The sequence below is a fragment of the Larus michahellis genome, chromosome 4 (assembly GCF_964199755.1).
Source record: "Larus michahellis chromosome 4, bLarMic1.1, whole genome shotgun sequence".
Lineage (NCBI taxonomy): Eukaryota > Metazoa > Chordata > Aves > Charadriiformes > Laridae > Larus > Larus michahellis.
In genome coordinates, this window is record NC_133899.1 from 1,349,443 (window position 1) to 1,368,189 (window position 18,747).

General features: G+C 50.3%; 2 protein-coding genes across 7 annotated transcripts; both read left to right on the forward strand.

Annotated features, from left to right (window-relative positions):
• The first annotated feature begins 43 nt into the window (after positions 1-43).
• TERF2 (telomeric repeat binding factor 2) lies at positions 44-15,267 on the forward strand. 5 transcript variants are annotated; one of them, XM_074582617.1, is made up of 12 exons: positions 59-265; positions 2,890-2,998; positions 5,150-5,364; positions 6,212-6,307; positions 6,858-6,988; positions 7,290-7,376; positions 8,046-8,192; positions 8,633-9,027; positions 9,585-9,971; positions 12,338-12,423; positions 13,134-13,186; positions 14,222-15,267. In XM_074582617.1, exons 4-12 carry the CDS (start codon positions 6,256-6,258, stop codon positions 14,378-14,380), a joined length of 1,497 nt encoding a protein of 498 aa, XP_074438718.1. In that variant the 5' UTR covers positions 59-265; positions 2,890-2,998; positions 5,150-5,364; positions 6,212-6,255; the 3' UTR covers positions 14,381-15,267. The 5 variants fall into 5 exon arrangements, with proteins under 5 accessions (XP_074438720.1, XP_074438718.1, XP_074438719.1 ...); XM_074582618.1 differs by having other exon boundaries at positions 63-265; positions 5,150-5,218; XM_074582619.1 differs by lacking the exon at positions 5,150-5,364 and having other exon boundaries at positions 44-265.
• Positions 15,268-16,159: 892 nt separating this feature from the next.
• Positions 16,160-18,700, forward strand: TMED6 (transmembrane p24 trafficking protein 6). 2 transcript variants are annotated; one of them, XM_074586852.1, is made up of 4 exons: positions 16,160-16,363; positions 17,501-17,627; positions 17,857-18,008; positions 18,197-18,700. In XM_074586852.1, exons 1-4 carry the CDS (start codon positions 16,166-16,168, stop codon positions 18,419-18,421), a joined length of 702 nt encoding a protein of 233 aa, XP_074442953.1. In that variant the 5' UTR covers positions 16,160-16,165; the 3' UTR covers positions 18,422-18,700. The 2 variants fall into 2 exon arrangements, with proteins under 2 accessions (XP_074442953.1, XP_074442951.1); XM_074586850.1 differs by lacking the exon at positions 16,160-16,363 and having other exon boundaries at positions 16,534-17,627.
• The last annotated feature ends 47 nt before the right edge of the window (positions 18,701-18,747 follow it).

Below are 18,747 nucleotides of genomic sequence, written 5' to 3' on the forward strand. Positions count from 1 at the left end.
CTGGCACTGGCTGCAGCCAGTGGGAGGGCGCGTTGCCAGCCGTGGGCCAATAGGGAGCGGCCAGAGCGCCAGGGCGGGAAGGCGCCGGGTCTCACCTCACCTCGCCTTCCCTCAGGCGGCGCGTTACGGCCTGGCCTTGCCGGCTCCCCCCGACACCGCCCCGGCTCCTCCCCGGCGTCGGCCGCTCTGCTGCCCCACCCGGACGGCCAGAGAGCGAGGTGCTTGTCAGCGGCCTGCCCGCGGCGGTGTCCGTCCTTGGCCTCTGGTAATTCTCCCTGTTGGGTGGGTGAAGGGAAACACTTCTGTGGAAACCGGGATCTCCTGGGAAGCGGCTGTTCCTGTCAGGGACCGTCCAGGCTCGCCTGCAGTCGGAGCTGCAGCTCCCCTCCCAGAGCAGGGCCGCGGGTGTCTGTGACAGGGGTTGTCTCCGGTGGTTGGGAGGACAGCGTGGTGCTGGGGAATGAGCAGTGGCAGCCGACAGGGAGTCACAGGTAGCGGCTGTTTCATCAGGAAAGCATATGGGACGTATGCTGGCAAGAGTCGTTAGGGTGCCTTGGTTGAGCTGTAGCATGCCTTTGGTGGGCCTCCAATTCCACTGCCAACCAGAACAGCTTTTTTACTGCTCCTTTTGTTATGATTCTTCCTGCCTGTATATAAAATAGATAACAATCTCAGAGATCTTTAAATCTCACAGCTGTAATGTCTTCAGAGTGCGCAGTTGTGTTGGCTTTTAAAGGAAAGTGTTCATGTGCAGATCTGATGTGAGTCACTTAGTAAGTTGTCTCTTCCCTGCCAGCCACATTGAACGGGTTTAGGGGCAGAGAGACTGGAAGCTCAGGAACGTGAGTAATTTGTAAACCTGATGGTTTTCATTCATAAACTTGCATTCATGGCTGTGGAATTTATTTTCTTATACTTGCAGTGCAGGTGTAATGCTGGACAGTGGACTGTTTGTTTTAACGTAACTGCTGAGGAGGCAGAAATGCCCTATGTTGTAAGAAGTGCTAATACTGTTACCACTGCTGGCTAAAGATTAAAGGTATATGCAAATGGAATTTGAGCAGGCTAACATTGTGTTGTTTACTACAGTTGGGATTTTAAAAGGAGCTCAAGTGAAGTAGGTGCCCATACCTGGCTTGTCGCTAAGCTGAGATCTCTGTGGGAATGAGATATACCTAATGGTGCAGTCTGGGAGATTTATCAGCTCAAAGATGTTATCATAACTAACTGTGCTATCTGTCCACATCCACTTCAGTACAAAGACAGGTTAGGTTCTTGAAGATCCCAGGTTGTATGCCAAACACATCTTCTTGGTCACTGGTAAGAAATCTTTTATTACTGGAGAGAAAGAAATTGCTCCAGTGGTGCCTGCCAACCATCGTCTCTAATCCAATTGCAGTTGTAATGCACAGCCTTTATGAATGGCTGACACTTGGCACAGCAGCTGTTTTTCATACACTGGTTTATCCTGGCCTTGTTCTGCTGGTTTTGCACAAGGAACTGGGGATGGAGGTGCAATCAAAGTAGTAAGGGAATAAAGTCACTGTACTAGGTAAAGAATAAAGTGAAGGTAGAAGAGAAGGTACTCAAGTCAAATCAGTCTAATTTGTGCAGGATTCAAATCTATCTCCTGCTGTCAGTGTGTTCTCCGTCTTAGGAAGTAAGGTATAAATCTGGATATACCACAGCAATAGTTGAACTCTACTGAGTGTTTCACGTCCTTTGGTACCTTTTGGTGGTGACTCTTCCTCATGCAGGCTGTTATTCCGTGGTACCTTAAGAGGCTCGGTTCTCGTAGCTGTATCAAAGAGTGTTTCTTTTCATAAGTGCATTTACTGCCTTGTGCTTCCCAGCAAGTTTGCAGTCTTTTGTCATGATTCTTACTCCTACTCTGCTGGCACAGCAAACTGGGGTTTCTGCTTCTCCAAAAGCACGTGGTTGCACACACCGCCTTTGGTCTATTGCTCTGGTGAATTGTAGGCTTTTGTGTGGCCACCTTTTAAATTAAATGCTGTTAGTTTATGACATTTATTGAGAGCCATAAAGCTAGAATATTTCTCCATCTCTTGGTGCTTTCATGTATGCTAGCATGCACACTCAAAGTCCTCCTTTAAGTATACACTCATTCCCCACTGTTGCCCAATAAAGTCTGCAGTGACTTCTTCCAATCCAAGCGTCAGAACCAGCACTCTGTCTGTACGTGCTTGGGCAGCTGTTAAAGTCACGCTGTTCTTGAACTCCTTGTCCTCCTGAGGAAGCATTCTTAGCTTTGTTACAGGCTGGAGGGTGCAGACCTCACAGCTTCCTCTCCAGCCATTTCAGAGCAATACAGATACTTCATCTGTAAATGCAAATTCAGGTATCTTCTCTATTCGGGCAAGTCCATACATTTACTTTACCAGATATCTGAACTGTTGTTCTGAAACTTCTTCAGTTACCTAATGAATAGGTTAGTTTCAATATAGCTTAAATATTGAGCAGTGCTTCTTCTTTTGATACTTTCTATATATCTTTTTCCAGTCATTAGGGATGCTTCCCTGATTCTGTGTGTAACCTGAGTATCCTCTCTGACATGAAAGCATTTCTAGCTCCTTGCACTGATGTGACATACAACCTTGCAGCTCCCTTATTGTGTAACGTTGCTAAGATGGAAGCTCCCCCCAGCCAGGCCACGTAACGTAAACTAACGTGGGGTTTCATCATCATGCACCCTTGTTGCTGCAACATCCTTCTGCCCAGTCTTGACAAGTGCAGTCATGTATCGTTTCACACAAGGAGCTGCTGTAAAGATCGCTCTACCCTCTCACATTGACCAGGCTACGCATCTCTTGGCACATTTCTGCTGGCCCCATCCCTTAGTTGTGTGAAAAACTGTGTTTCTCTTTCTAGATCCTGCCCAGCGCATTCCTGCCTGTCTTGATTTCAGTATGAAGTACTTACCGTTGCCTCAGATTGGTTCACAATGTCAGTTTCTATAACCTACTAGATGCATTTTCAGGTAAGTGCCTTTGTGCTTTCCTCTCTGCAGCTCTCGTGCTTGGAGGGTTTCTCTGTATATTTTGCAGAGCAATCATCATGCTCCTCAACATTTCCCTTTTCCACAGTGACAACTGTTTCGTTGCTGCCTCTTTTTCTGTGGCTGTCCGCTGCCTTTCTAAGATTGCTTGGCAGTCTTATCTGCTTATATCTGTTTTGCAGTTGTGCGTAGCACAGTGGCATCCTGGTCCATGCCCAGGCTTTCTAGGCACATCAGCAACACAAATAATGGGCATGGTAACAAATGAGCTCTATATTTATTTATTGAGCAACAGAATTCAATGTCTGCTCTTCCTTACCATTATCAAACCCAAACAGAAGTCAGAAATCTGTCGTGTGTCTGTCTAGAGAGTAAGCCCTTTAGGGCTTGTCTTCTGTTTGGTGCAGCGCGGCGCACGCAGCCGGTGCTCTGTGAAAGAGAAGAGAAAGGAGTGTGTGGTGACCAGGTGCCCCTGGTGACTTTCCTGTTTTCTTTTCCACTGTAAGTCATACAGAAAGTCAGGCACGAGACCGCAGCAACGTGCAGATCTTGTTCCCTGGAATGTTTTCTTTCATCTGTAATCACTTCATCAAAATCCATAAATCAGCTAGTTAAGACTAAAGAGCACAAACACGACTATAATTTGTGCCTTCCTGCCCAGTGTTTCTTTTGGCACACGGAACACCAAACCTTTTCCTGAAAAAATTGATGATGACACCGGGCAAGGATGCGGTGAAAGTGGACAGTGAGGCCACTTGCATTCCAGGTCCACTGCCTGCTTCCATAATCCCTGCTTCCTTTTCATTCATCACAGTAGATTCAGAGAGTAAAACAATAGTTTGTATTTCTGTATTTACTCTGGAAATCGCGATTTCAGGCTCATTTCCCAGTGCTGGGTGCTGTTAACACGTAAGTGGCCCGGGGAGCCGTGAAACCCTGTGGGAAGGGAGCCTTGATTGCGATGCCAAGGCTGTGGCCCCTGTCACATGCCCTCTCCTGGCTCCCAGAGCGCATGGGGAGATTAGCACCTTCTCCGTGCCCTGCGGCTCTGCCCTGATGATTACCGCTCCCTGACATCTGTCACTGTCACCACGCTACAGTTCCTTCAGCTGCCGCCATCCAAACCCTCCTAGGAACCGCAGAAACCTTGCTGGTCTGCTCTAACCTGGAGCGGTTCCATCGAACAGGGTGGGAAGTGATCTGCTGAGCAGCCGCCCACCTAGGAGACCTGAAGGGACAACCCCTTCACCGGGGAGATGCAGGTGGGCAGGAGCAGGAGGTGATGGCAGCCCCAGAGGGGAAGGGACAGGAGGCAGAGGCAGCAGAAGAGGGAGGATGAGGTGGACCTGGGGAGCAACAGCTCTCCCACTTTTCCTGAGACGAGCCTGGCTTGGAGAGGGCTGATAGGCCCTGAATGGCTTTGTCCGGGTGTCTCGGAGAGAAATCTTGCTGTGTTTCCCTTGCTCCAGGGACTCCCTTTTCCTGACTTTTGAGCAGAAATGAATGAAATGGCTCAAAATCCCGAAACCTGTACTGGGCTGGTGGGATCTGCCAAAGGGGCTGGTGCATCCAGGTGGATTCCAACTGCATATATTAGAAAAGTGCAGAAGCTGCTGAGCTTTTCAGAAAATGTGGAGTTTTCTAGTCAGGAGAGCAGTTTGAAAGGCCGTAAGGACAGACAATTTTAGGCTATTGCTGGGGCTGTTCGGCCTCTCCTGAATCGAGGGGAGAACGGTGAAATTCAGGAGTCTCAACCCTGTCACCTGTCCTTGCCTCTCGTGACAGAAAAAGAGCAAAAAACCTTTTGCTCCTGAATATTTTATATGGAAAAGTACTTTAACCGAAGCCTGTTGCCCTGTCATCACCTCTCAGCCCAGGAAACAGCCGTCAGCGTCGGTCCCCGCATCCTTCCTAACGTTTAAGGGCAGTGACTCGCTGGTCGTGTGACAGGGTTGTCCCAGGGGGCTCACGCTGCCCGAGCTGAACAGCTACCCTTCTTTCTCGTGCGGATTATTTTTTATCTCCCTTTGTTTGCCAATAAAAAAAAAAAATCCCGCCCAGTTTTACTGTTTTCCTTTTCACACACGTTTTTTTATTTTTTTTCCTCACGTGTGTGTTTCCTTCTCTGGCCAGGGGTGAAGGGAGGGGAGTATCCCAGATAACCTCATGCGAGAGGAATTTTCACGTGCTTTTCCACCTGAGGTGAGATAGCGGTGCCAGGGATGTTTCCTCCGAGTCGGAGTAATCCCAGCGCGACAGAGAACCTCTCCGTGGCCTGCAGGGCCTTCGCCCAAACCGCCCTCCTCAGGCCACCGGCCTTCCTTGGCCCAGGATCGCCGGGGCTTCTGGTTCGTGACCCAAATTCTGAGGAATTACAGGAAAATCTCTGCCCCGACACGTTGGAACATTTTGTAACCCGTCCTGTGGCGCCCCGCCCGCCCGCCCGCCCAATAGGGGGAGCTAGACCGGCGCCGCGGTGCACGCCGGGAGCTGGTGGCACCACAGAGACGTTGGGCGCAGTGCATGCCGGGAGTTGTAGGCACGGCAGACGCCTTCGTGCAGTGCATGCCGGGGCTCGTAGGCGCGACGGGGCGTTTGCGCGGTGCATGCCGGGAGTTGTAGGCACCTCGGTAATACCGCACTCGCGCCACGGGCGGGGCGGTGGCTTGGCGTTGTCACTTCCGCTCGTGCCTGACGTCAGTTCCTGGCGGGATGGTGGGGAAGCGGCTGAGAGTTACCCAGCGGGAGGAGATGGCGGCGCGGGGCGGCCTGCCCGAGGAGGCGGTGAACCGCTGCGTCCTGCAGTTCTACTTCCACCAGGCCATGGCGGCCTACCGCGCCGGGCGGAACCGCGACTTCCGCCAGCTCCGTGATGTCATGCAGGGTGGGCTGCGCCGGCCGGGCCCGGGGCGGTGGATGGGCTGAGAGGAGGGGGCGGGCTGGGGGTGAGGGGAGCGGGGACAATCGCGGGGGGATAGCCGGTGGGAAGGGGCAGGTCCGGGCTGGGGGTGAGGGGAGCGGGGACAGTCTGGGGAGGATAGCCGGGGGGAAGGGGCAGGCTCGGGCTGGGGGTGAGGGGAGCCGGTGTTGGCGGAGGCTCACCGGGGGTGAGGGAGAGCTGGGGCGGCCGCGAGGCGGGAGCAGGGCTGGGGCCGGGCCGTGCTGTATTGCTGTAACTTGCCCCTCGTCCTACAGCGCTGCTTGTGCGGCCCCTGGAGAAGGAGCCGGTGGTGGCCCAGATGCTGCGCATAATGCAATTCCTGTCACAGATTGAGGAAGGCGAGAACCTTGGTGGGTCCCCAACCCTCCCAGCAAGGCCCTAGCGGAGAGCCTGGTCTTTGCTCGCAGCCCACTCCCCCAGCCTGAGCGTGCCCCATTCTGCGGCTGTGTCCCCTGCAGCTCCCAGGAGCTGTTTCTGCACAGAGCAGAGCTCTGGGACAAACCTCTTAAGCTGTAGGAGCGTTCCCCTGGGTATGAGGGGTCAGAGACCATGGCTGTTCATGTCTGCATTGTGCTACCATAGCAAGTGAAAGGCTGCTGCCCTTAGCCAAGAGCAGTGTACTGAAATCCAAGCTCCAGGGCTGTCCTGCTGTCTGAACACACCCCTCATAGCTTCTGAAACACTCCTCTGGATCGCTTATTGATAGTCAGGTGGTGCTTCTATAGCTTTCCATGCCTGTGGGGGGGGATCTTGCAGTTAGCAGTCAGCCTGCCATTCCCTCCCATCTTCATCCTCAGTAGCTCTAGAACTTGCAGTCAAAACTGAGCAAATTGAGTAACTAGCTGTCTGTAAGGCATCACTGTGAACGCCTTGCAAACCCACACCTTTGAATTCTTGTAGATTGCACCTTCGATAAAGATTCAGAGCTCACCCCTCTTGAATCTGCAATTGGTGTCCTGGAGCTCATTCAGAGAGAATTCTCTGTGGCTGAGAAGACGATGGAAACTGTTCAGAAAACGGTGAAGGAAGCTGTAAGACCTTTTTCAGTTGATGCTTTGCTCGTCTTTTGTCTTAGAAAGGTCTTGCATAATTGGCAGTGGGTATTGCCTTGCATATAGAATGCTGTAGTTAGTACTGACTTGGCTGCAGGTGCATGTCTTCAGTATATGTGCTTCTTCATCAGTTAATGTAGAAGTTGTTTCCCTGTGTATGTTGTTACTAAGCTGTTAGTTGTCTGCCATGCTTGATTATTATGCGTGCTTTTCCAAAGCTGATCTAGAGAGCATGGTCAGTTCAATGTCAACAGAAACTGGTATTTGTTTTCTTCTGTAGGCTGTTATTGTCTGCATCAAAAACAGAGAGTTTGACAAAGCTTCGAAAATTCTAAAGAGGCACATGGGGAAGGATGCCAAAAATCAGGTGAGTCTGTGCCAGGAAGGAAGGTGGCTGTTTGAGGACTGTGCGATATGTCTTCGGGGGTATTGGGGAGTGGAGATATTTGGAGGTGGTCTGAGATTTCTTATGGGTTTTTGGTGGTGGGGAGAGGGGTGATCTGTGTTGCAGGCATAAAAGGTTTCCCTGAGAAGCATACCCCTTAAGAAACCTGAACAAGAAGACTGGGTAGGGGTGATGAAATGGAAAGTCCTTCTCGAAAGATGGACCCTCAGTGTTATGCATTCTAAAGCATGTTGATTGTGACTTTGAAGCTCCTTCTGTTTCTGCTACATTTCCTCGCGTATCTTCATGGGTCTTCCAGGCATTAACATTCATCGTTTACCTTGAGGCAAACTCAAGCTCACATGTAGAACACGAGTCCATAAGAAAGGCTGGTTCTGAAAGCGGAAAGAGTTCCCGTTCCTATTTCTGTAGGCAGTATAGCGTCTCAGGCACTGGAAGCAAAAAGTCAGAGCTGCTGAAACAAGATGGCTCTCCTGTTCCTGTAGCCTTTTCCCAGCCTTATGTCAGTGTAAATTGCTTGTGCTTGGAGAATGTCAAATAGGAAAGGCCCAATCCCCACACAGATTCTAGCTCCTGCATTTGTCATTTATACCCTTGTACCTATTCAGAGCATTCTTACCTCCCTTCTAGAAAAAGAGGAATGAGTTGCTGACTATTATCCGGGAGAAGAATTTCAATCATCCAATGGTCAAAAACTTTTCTTACAAGAACTTCCAGCAGAACATGTTTCAGTTCCTGAAGACCTATGTGGATGATTCAGAGCCACTGCTGCTAACGGTGTGTGTCTGCCCTGCTTACCTGGCTTCCCATACTGCGCTTGCTTCTGCCCCAGCGAGGGGCAGCCCGAGAACGGCATGAGATACGGACCTGGGGAGAACTGGCACTTACTTTGCTATGAGGCAATGAAATACAGTAATTTGGCTTCTTTGTGCCCTCCATGCTGGTAATGAGTTAGAGCTTAGGCACCTGATTAACAGTGGGTTAAGTCCAAAATACTTTAAATTCAGTCCATTCTTAAAAGGTTTATACAGTTGATCACATTTTTTCAATCTGTGTAACAGGTTTTAATTGATAGACGTGAACTCTGTAATGGTGCCAATTGAACTGCAAGTAGCAACCTAAAAATGCCTTTGGGAGGGGATAAAATTGGATGATTGCATGGTAGTATGGGAAATCATCTTTATAATGGTTACGTGCTTTTTTTTTTTCTCTCCAAGGTAATAAAAAAGACATTGAATTCAGAAGATGCTGAAGAACCAAAACATTCATTGGTGACTCCTAAGTCTGCAAATGGGCCAAAGGATGAGGCAGCAGCTCTGGAGCCCTTGGGAAGGACAAACCCCTCTCCAGAGCCAGCAAAAGACCTGGAGGGAGCTCCCAACCCTGCAGAAAGGGGAGACAACCCCGCAGCAGCTCCTGAGGCTATGGAAGGAGCTAGTGACTCTGCATCAGCTCCTGAGCCTATGGAAGGAGCTACTGACCCAGCAGCAGCTCCTGAGCATATAATAGCAGCAGTTAATACCTTGGAAGATGGTTCAGAGCCTATGGAAATATCTAAAGAACCAGCAGCAGCTCCAGAACTTCCAGGAGTGTCCTGCAGGGACTCAGAAAGGTGGGCAGAGGAATCTGGCCCTGCATTGTGGATGAAGTGTGGCACCAGTTCTCTTCCGAGGGGTAGTTTGCTCTATCCAGACAGCTCTTAATTTCCCCGAATGCCATCCCAAGCAGGTCTGCCCAAGCAACCCGCAAAGGCCATCAGTGTAAGACTTCTGCCTGTATCACAGTACAAATGTTAAGGTGGCTTGGTTTTTTATCTGAAGATATGTAATACTTCTGTAAACTAGGGAGGGAGGCCAGTGGCTGCCAGAAGGTTTGCTCTCGTGGAGCAGCTTTTGGTACCCATATGGCTCAGCCTTTAGTTGAGAATAGCAGGGCATCCAGTGCCACACGGAGCGTGGGTGTGTTCTCGCAAGATCTGCTTCCCCAGTACACCACACGGTTTAGAAGGAGGGTGGACTGAAGGGTTGGGAATGCCCTCTTCAGTAGATTTTACTTGCACCCTAGGGCCAATTGTTGAGGGTCACACTGTAGAAGAGAAGCCTGATTGCAGTGAAGTGGAGCCACCTTGGTGATATCTTTACAACCTTCTCAGTTCTGTTTATTTTGTAGGCAGCCCTCTGGAACTGTAACCACGTATGGGATTTCTGTTCTGAGAGAAGCTTTCAAGATCCTGTCGGACTCCCAGGATTCTGATGCACTCTTCACCAAACTGGATGAAACAGACTTTTCTTTCCCCAAGCAACTGTCTCCTTCTGTATCCCACAGAACCAAGAGACGGAAAGAAGAGGAGAATCAAGATTCTGAGATCTCAGACCCTCCTGAAATACCCAATAAGGGCAAATGCTTGTTGACCATAAGCAAACTGGTCATGGAGGAAGACAACCAGTACAGCAAGTCAAGTGAGAGCCCAGACTCTTCCCAGGAGCCAGTTGTTTCTTCTGCTTCCAGACCTGTTCAGAAAGTGCATGACCAGCCTGTATCTACTAGGAGTGCCAAGTATGAAGCCCATCTCTTGTGGTATATTCTAATCTGCACCCAATCTTTTGACTTGCAGCTGACATCAGTAGCACGAACAACAAAAACCTTTATGTTTAATTCAAGATGAGTATATTGACCATCCTTTTTCGCTAGCATATGTGCAACTGGGCAGAGTAAACACTCTGTTGTCTTTATGCTTTACTGTTTGGTTAATGGAGAGGAGAAAATGATCCAGCTTCCACTGGCAGTGAGTCAGAGATACTGCAGTTAGTATTGGTAGGTGATTGCAGCGTGTGTATCACAGGTAACGTCTGTTTCTCTGCACTTTGGTTAGGGATGCTGAAGCTGGAAAGCGTTCGTAGGTGCATCTTGTGGGCAGATTGAAATCTTCTTTCCACATCTTAAGAAATACAACACTGACCTTGCTTAAGTTCTTTTTTCTTGAAACCTGTGTTGGTGAAGGAACTCCAGCTGTAGCTTTTTGACTGTTTCTTCGGTATGAGTTATCACTTACCTTGCAGCTGAAATGACTGCAATAAAAGGTAGGGGCATGTTAGTCTTTTTTCCTTTTATAAGGATTTCTCCTAGAAAACTGCAAAGTGGGGGTTATCAGCAGAAGTCTAAAATTAACACTGTTAAGAGACTTTTAGCTTAAGAGTCTCGTATCTCCTGTAGGCCGTAACAGGGTGTAACAAAGCCTCCTGCTTAAATGTCTGAGTTGCTCTTCTTTTCTTAGTGAAGTTGCGTAGCAGCCAGCAATAACGATGCTTTGGATCCCCAGGAGTGAAACTGGGAGGATTGAGAAGAGCTTGATGTCTTTAAAAAGATAAATAAAACACAATTTCCCTTAGTTCCTGGCTTAAGAATGTCAAGAACAGAAAGGTTTGGTTTTGAAGGGCAGGCGGCAAAGATCCCAGTGCTCTGTGTAGCGTGGCTGCTCTGGAGATGGATTGTCTTTTGGTGAAGCACAGGAGAGTGGCTGCAGTAGAGATGTGCTGCGGGGTAGCTGGCATCGATGCAAACAGTAGTGGAATCTCAGATGCCTTACTGGTGTGTCTTGCTCAGGGTTACGCTAATTGTTGGAGATGATGCTCAGAAGGGATTTCTAACAGACACCCACCCGCCACGTTGTCCACTTTGTCGAGTGATCTGGGAATTTTACTTAATAAATTTCCTGGTTTTTAAAGCAGTTGTGAGTGGTAACACTTGAACTCTTCTGTTTTTCTCCGGTAGTACGTTGCAGATGACATTGCCGTCCTAGGATATGTCTGGAGTTTATTTTGAGGGTGCTGGGGAACATTGTGGGGATAGGATAATGTTTTGTGAACTTGCCCAGAGTGGAGTGCTCTATGTCTGACTGCACTAGCAAGGGGCTGGACGCAGTGACTCGGGTGTGATGCTTTCTCATCCTGCGCTGGGTGTGTAAAGTGAGGGTTGGTGCCGGATCAGGAAGGAGCCCAGAGTGTGGCTGCTGCTGCTTGGTTGCTGCTGACTTGCAGTTCTCGAGTTTCAGGGCTGCTGCTGTGCAAGTTGGTTTCCGGTTCACCTGGAAAGCGATTGATTGTCTGTGCTGCTTGTGTAGATGTCTTGTCTTGAAGCCTTTAAGTGGCTCATGGTAGCAGTGGTGCTAATGACATCTGTCTGGAAATCTGATTGTGTGCATCTCTGCCAGCAGCTGGTTCTCCGATTTTTACGTGCAAGAAAGAGGTGCTCAACAGTCCAACTTCAAGTAAGAATAGAGAACAGCTATTTTCCTGTAGTCATAAATAGCTTCAATTATACTGGATGTGATAGCCTTGGGTGAACCTTTTGGAGTGTTTTTTTTTTTAACATTTATTTAACATTTCATCTGACAAGTTTGTGCTTGAGGATTGGAAGCAGGTGATAGCATTGAAGCACTTGATCTCAAGGAGATGCCTCTGTAGCTTGGTTGACCTCAGTAGAGTTAGTAGTGAAACAGTAAGAATTAGATGCTTCTTGGGAAGACTAAAGGCTTCTCCCCTGCACTATTGGCAAGTCTGTGCCAGGCACGAAGGTCTGGGAAGTCCAGCTGTGTGTGTGTCTGTTTGCTCTAAGTGCTTAATTGTGTAGTTAATACCCAGTCACTTGTTTTCGCAAATGCTGGCTAGAAAATACAATACACCACTTGTGTTTGAGTCTATATTGCACGCCATACCTTTGGACAGGGGCTCCTAAGGATTCATCCCCCCTCAGAGGGGAGCGGAGGAGGTGGGAGTGTGTTTATATATTGCTTTGTGGGTGCATTTCTCCGCACTGCGTGGTCACCACAGGCCTGCCTGCTGTGCTCCAGCTGGCCCTGCACCTTCTCCCCCTAAAATATTCTCCCGAGCCAGTAGCCAAAGTAAATGCTTGCCTGCTTTCAGGTCCTTCCAGAGAAGGTGGAACAGCTCGTATGGTGGAGAAGCAAAAGACAGTTGGAGTGAGGAGGATGAGCTTTTCTCAGACGCAGGTAAGAACAAAGCCCCTACTGCAGGTGTTAATTGATGATAATCCTGGCCTTGGGGCTCCCTCATGGGTGTCTTGCCACCTTCTGTGTGACTGAATTTTGAACACAGAAATCCTAAAAACCCAAGAAAATAGGTAGCTGTCCAACTCTGAGATATTTGTTCTTTTTACCTCTGACCTGAAATACATGCCAAAAACTCCTGTTCCAGTGTCAGACTAATCATGCTTAGCTTATAAGATATAAATATTGGAAATACAGCTCTTTCCCTGTTCCCACTTTAGTGCCATGAAATGCAGGTTAGGTTTACCCTTTCACTCAGATCAATTTTCGAGTCCAGTTCCCTTTGGAGCTAGATGGGCAGCTTAGCTGGTGAAAAGGAGTGGACAACGAATGTCTGATTCCAGCCTCAACATAACAGCATAGCAGCATCCTGGATGGATGCCCCCGGTCTTGATGTATTGGCTAGTTTAGAACAAAACAGATCTTATTGGAAAGCTTTCACGTGAAGCAACTGGGGCTTGAAACGGAAAGGCTGTGCTTGCTATTGCTGCAGAAAAGGGAGGGATAAAGGAATTTGGTTTCATTGTCTGTCACTGGATGTTCTCGTTGTAGGCTGACTGCATAGTTCAGCAGTTAAGCCCAAGGCAGCCTCTCGAGGAGGTGTGTACCTCCTGAGTTATGGTGAAATGTAAGTCTCTTGCCTTGTTTTTCAGCATCATTTGGGAGAAACAGCCACAACTCTACAGTCTTCGGTTCCAAGAAACAGGTAATGTAGAGCCCTTAAATCGTTTCAGTAAGGCCTGAAATCAGGACATGTCCATATAGAAGAGCAAGCGGTTGGACAGTTTGCAATACATTGATGAAGACTGCTGCTCAGACCACTTCCTCAGCTACAGCAGGGCGAGCTGCTGCTGTGCTTTTAGTGAAGCACTGGAGGCTGGGTTGGAAAGTGATGCTTCCTGAGGCTGGTGCTCGTAGTGTCCAGGCTTGATCTGAGTTATTCAGGTCTTTGCATTCGCAGAGCTGGCTGGAGTTCCTCTGTTAAAACAGCCCAGTTTGGTAGTTGGCTGAAGCTGTGTGCCTCCCACACGCCAGGCACTGGGTATGTGCATGACATCCCTTTTCCTTGATGTGCGTGGTTCAGAACTAGGTTTGAGAGTTCCCCGTGCGTTGGAGAAGTTCAGCATCTTGTTTGGGTGGGGGACATGCATACGGCAGCTGTTACTTGGAAAGAGGTCCCAAGTTTGGTGCTACTAGGAACTCTCACCCTTGCTTGTAGGAAGAGAGCTGCTGGCTCTTGTGCTGCAGTATACCACATAGCACTTTCCCAGTAACTGCTTTCTTCAGTCATTTCGTGTTTTGCCCCCAGTACAAAGTCAAGGGACCTGCAGACCTGAACTTGCAGATTTTTATTTTTTTTTTAACGCACTACTTTTATGCTGTTAGGCAGGGTGTAGGCAGTGAGTGCTTTCTGATGCTTGCTGTTGCATCAAAAGGTAACTCTTCTTTTACATGATCACTGTTGTGCTTTGGAAGCAGAACTACTCCTGAGCTTGTGCTGGAGCTGAGCATTTGTCTTACTTGTGACAGTTATGAGAGCACGTCTACAGTGAAGTGATTATTGAGTGTTGTGTGTGCTATTGACAGGACATCTCTGGCTTTCCTCCATGTCACTAGCGCAGATGATAAAGGGAAGCTAACGTGCTAGGAAGGAGTTACAGCACGGTTCTCTGCCAAATGCAGCTCCTCCCTGAAACTGCACTCTGTACTCATAGAGTTCTGCTTACCTGCTCTTTTCTAGAAATGGACAATACAGGAGAGCGAGTGGATCAAAGAGGGCGTGAAGAAGTTCGGAGAAGGGAGATGGAAGGCCATTTGCCAGAAATACCCCTTCCAGAACCGCACGGCGGTGATGATCAAGGATCGTTGGCGGACCATGAAAAAGCTGGGAATCCTCTAAACTCAGGAGCCATGAGACCTTCAGTGCAAAAAAATTCGTATTTTTCTTTTGAAAGATGGACTGGAGCAATGGTAGCGCAGAGGCTGCTGTGCTCGTTCCTGGTGTGTGTTGGGGCTGGCGTGGTGAGCCCCTCTGGCTCGTGGTACCTGAGGCTGCTGCAGCAGAGGGAACCGTGTCCGACAAGAAACGAGGAACCTGTGTCTAGAGTTGTAGCTGCAAGGATTAGGTCTTCTGCAGTTAGTAGAAGCTGCACAGCCTGATTGCACATGCTTGGAAACGGCCTGGATTGGGACTTCCTTTTCCACCTGACAACTGCAGTGTTCATAGAATGAATCCCAACCTGATGGACTGCTGAAATGACAGCTTTCTCTGCTCAGAGGCTGTCAAATGGTAGGATAATCCCATCAGTGGCTATTTTAATGTGTTTTAATTGTCTAAACTGTGGATTGCTTGTTTCATCTGTTTACTCAGTTCCTTGTGGGAGAGAGGCAGCACGTAGTCCCAGAGCTTCTGGGGAGAAGAAGGGATTTAGGCAAGGCGATCTGCTTAGATTTATTTTATTTTTTTTTTCCCATTTCTTTCTGCTTTGTACATGGCTAGTCTGCGACTGGCAATTTCTCCCTCCCAGCTTTGAGGCTTTAAAAACATTATTATTTTTTTTTGTTTCAGTACTTAAATGTTGTTTGTTCCCATGTTAAAAAGTTCAAGTGCTTACTGATTTTGGGCATGTCTCACTGGCACTTCTTCCTGGTCATGTCCCCTTCCTGCGTGTGATCCCTGGAAGCGTATGAGCTCCAAGGGCACTGCCTGTTTCCTGCCTTCAGGTGCCAAAGCTGGAGTCCTTGTCTGAGTGTTTTTCTGTGAAATAAAGTTCCTGTCTTGTTGGATATCAGGAGTTGTAATAAGTGTGAACTTGTACCTCACAGGTAGAAATGCGGCAGTTTGGGGCACTGCCTGCTTGCTGCTGCACCGGGGCATGCACCACCCCAGGAATATAAGGTTCCCCGTCTGCCTCCTGAGCCGGCTAAGGCTGGGGGTGTTGTGTGGGCAGATGTTTGGGTTGAATAGCGATGCCCTGAAGGTACGAGGTGCTGCTGCATTGGCGTAGGCATGAAGCAGAAGCTTCTGGACTAATCGCTGTAGAAGTCAAAGGGCAGGGGAGGGATGGGGACATTTTCTAAAAGCAGCCTCTCTTGGCTGCGTTCCCACAGAGCTGTGGCTGGGGAGAAGTCTGTTTGGAAACACCTGCTTTCCCTTTGTCCTTCAGCAGCAGTTGCTGGAATGAGCTTCCCTCATCACCTGGCTGTGGCCGTGCCTTTCCCTCCCCTTCTGCTTGTAAAACTGTTTCCCTGGGCTGGGAGCAGGGGAGGGGGTTGCAGACTAAGGCTTTACTCTAAGAAACTGGAAGTTTCTTGGAGTTAAACACTGAACTGCTTAATTTGCTTGTTCAGAGGACACAGACTGGCAGAGTGTTGGCCAGTGAGGGGAGCAGGACTGGCGCCGTGCAGGCGGGAGGTGCTGCCGGTGACTGTGGTGCTTCTTCGCAGCAGCCCCAGCCTCTGCAGAAGGGCTCAGCTGGGTGGGCTCTAACATGGACGAGCCAGACCAGCTCCTGCTCTGCACCGAGATCACCTTGAAGAGCAGAGCCTCTGCTGCACTCCTCCTGACACCGGCCCTGGTGCTGCCAAGTGCTGCTGCGAAGCAGTTAATGATTACCCCTGCCACCTTGGGTTCCCGCTCCTGCCCTGCCTCGGCGGGAGGGAGCGCTGGAGGCTGGGAGGCAAGATGCTGCTGGTGGTGCTCCTGGCACTGCTGCTGGGCCCCGCCGGCTGCCCCAAGACAGAGCCCCTGAGTGGGTCTGGCCAGGAGCCCCTCTTCCGTGGAGCGGATCGCTACGACTTTGCCATCGTCATCCCTGCCGGTGCTGTGGAGTGCTTCTGGCAGTTTGCACACCAGAGCGGCAACTTCTTCTTCAGCTACGAGGTGGGTGCTGCTGGTCGCGTCCCGGGAGGCTGTTGGCACGGTGCAGCTGCCGATGGGGTTGGGGAATGGCGGTGCTGATGGTGCCTGCTGCCTCCTCTGAGGGTGCAGCAGGTCCTGCGGCGGGCAATCCTCTGTTGCCTTAGTCCTGCAACCAGGCTTATGTGTGGAAGGAGACCCTGTGGGATGAAGGCCATGTGCTGGCTGAACTTCAGGCCCGCTGCCCCCGGCGTGGAGATGGTTTGCCTTGCGAGGGAAATGTCCTTGGTCAAGACAGGGAATGGTTGCAGTCACTTAGATGCTTCATTGCAGGGACCATGCTTTCTTAGGCATCATCAATCCCATTTATTTTTATAAATACCTGTTTTAAAAATTTAAAGCAGTGCTGAGAGCTCCAGACATTGTGCCTGAACATTCGGAGGTCTCTCACAGAGAGCTAGGGGTGTCCCTGCGCTGCAGAGAGCTTTGCCCTTCGCTAGGCTGCCTGGAGGCTGTTGCATAGCCCCCGTCTCTCCCCTGAGCCGCAGATGGAAGGCACAATAAAGGTCTTGGGCACAGCCCTATCTGCTTGTCCCCACGCTCTGTCCCCTTCCCACAGGGGAAACTGCAGCCCTTTTATCTCCTGTTTACACTAGGCTGGTTGAAGGAGAGCTGGGTATGGCCATGCCTGGCACTGGCAGCTTCCCCCCAGCTCTGCACTCAGCAGAACAGCCCTATAGAACACGGCATGGCCCTGGGGCTCGGCACAGCTCCATCTCCCAACGCTCCGGCAGCACCTGATCCAGGTGGCAAGAAGCCAGAATGGGCCTGTGGGGTGGGAGATACGGGGTCTGTGAGCTCCTCCAGCACCATGAATGGGCATTCGGAACTGCAGGGTTCATTACCCAAGGCTGCGGGTTGTGGTTGTTTTGTGTGTTTTTGTTTTGTTTTTTTAATTTTACACATAGCTGGCAGCTTGCTGGAGGCTGTTCCTGGCCTCAGCTCATAGTAACGAAGGGGCCAGCTCCTCACGGGATCCCAAACCAAGCCCCAGTAGAGGCAGGTCCCTTCCCTGCGCTCGAGGGCTCCTGTGGGCTCCCATCTGTTTACTGGGTACAGAGTCAGGCCCATGAATTCCCCTTGGGTGTTTCCTGCCTCCAGGTCCAGCGGGCGACGGGGATTGGCAACAGCAGGAACATCCTGGCCACAGCGAGCGACCCCAACGGCTTCCAGCTTGGTATTTCTCAGGACCCGCGAGGACAGATCAACTTCCTCACCAAGGAGACAGGTTTCTGTTGCCCTTGTCCCTGCCTAGCCCACCTGCCAGGAGGCTGGGGGCCGCCAGGTCCCAGCCAGCAGCTCCAAACCTGCTCAGATGGCCAGCGCCTCCCAGAGCATTGATCAGTCTGATCACGCCTCCCTCCCTAACAGGGAGGATGAAGGTCGAGCACTGGCATGGGTCTGCCTGGCAGCAGCTCTTCTACTCGGGGAACAATAATTTCCTTTCCTCTCTGCAGGTTTCTACCAGCTGTGCCTGGACAACCAGCAAAACCACTTTGGCTTCATGCACGTGTATCTCAACTTTGGTGTCTATTATGAAGGCTTCGATGTGGAAAACAAGCAGCCAGAAGAGAGGAAAGAGCTGAACAACACCCTGGAGGCAATCGAGGTGAGTGTCAAGGCAACCACGGGATGCTCCAACACAGCTGGGACGGGCATGTCCTCTCAAGGGAACTGAGAAGGGCATTTGCTGTTGGCTGAGCTGCAGCTTAATTTAATGCTTGGCCCAGCAGGAGCAGCTCTGCCAGCGCCAAGCTCTGCTGTGGCCCTACTGCTGAGAACCTGCCTCTCCTGCAGGTCAGCATCCGGAAGCTGCAGCTCCACATCTTCCACATGTGGCGGTTCTACAACTTCGCACGGATGCGGAAAGGGTCTGACTCCTACCTCCTGGAGTCCAACTACAACTATGTCAACTGGTGGTCGATGGCTCAGAGCTGCGTCATTGTCCTCTCCGGGGTCCTGCAGCTCTACTTCTTGAAGCGTCTCTTCAATGTGCAAACCTCCACCAGGCAGAAGTGCTAGCAGCACCCGGAACCGCGGGCAGGACCGGAGCCCACCCTGCAGCTGCCTGCAGCGCTTGGTAACTGAGCTGCCACTCTGCCCCTTGGCAGAGCAGGAGGGAAGGCTGAATCCTAGCTCAAGGATGAGGAAGGAGAGTTCACCCCATTCCTGCCTCTGGCTCTAGCCCTGCCTTGGCTGAAATCACCCTGACAGAAAAAAAGTGCGACGCAGTCACGTGAGCTTTGTGTGCTGGATCAGTTTGTCTTTAGTGTCCTAATGTGTCTTTTCTACCTGACACCCAATAAAGGAACCCTTGGCACACGCTCAATAGCGTGATCGCAGCCTGC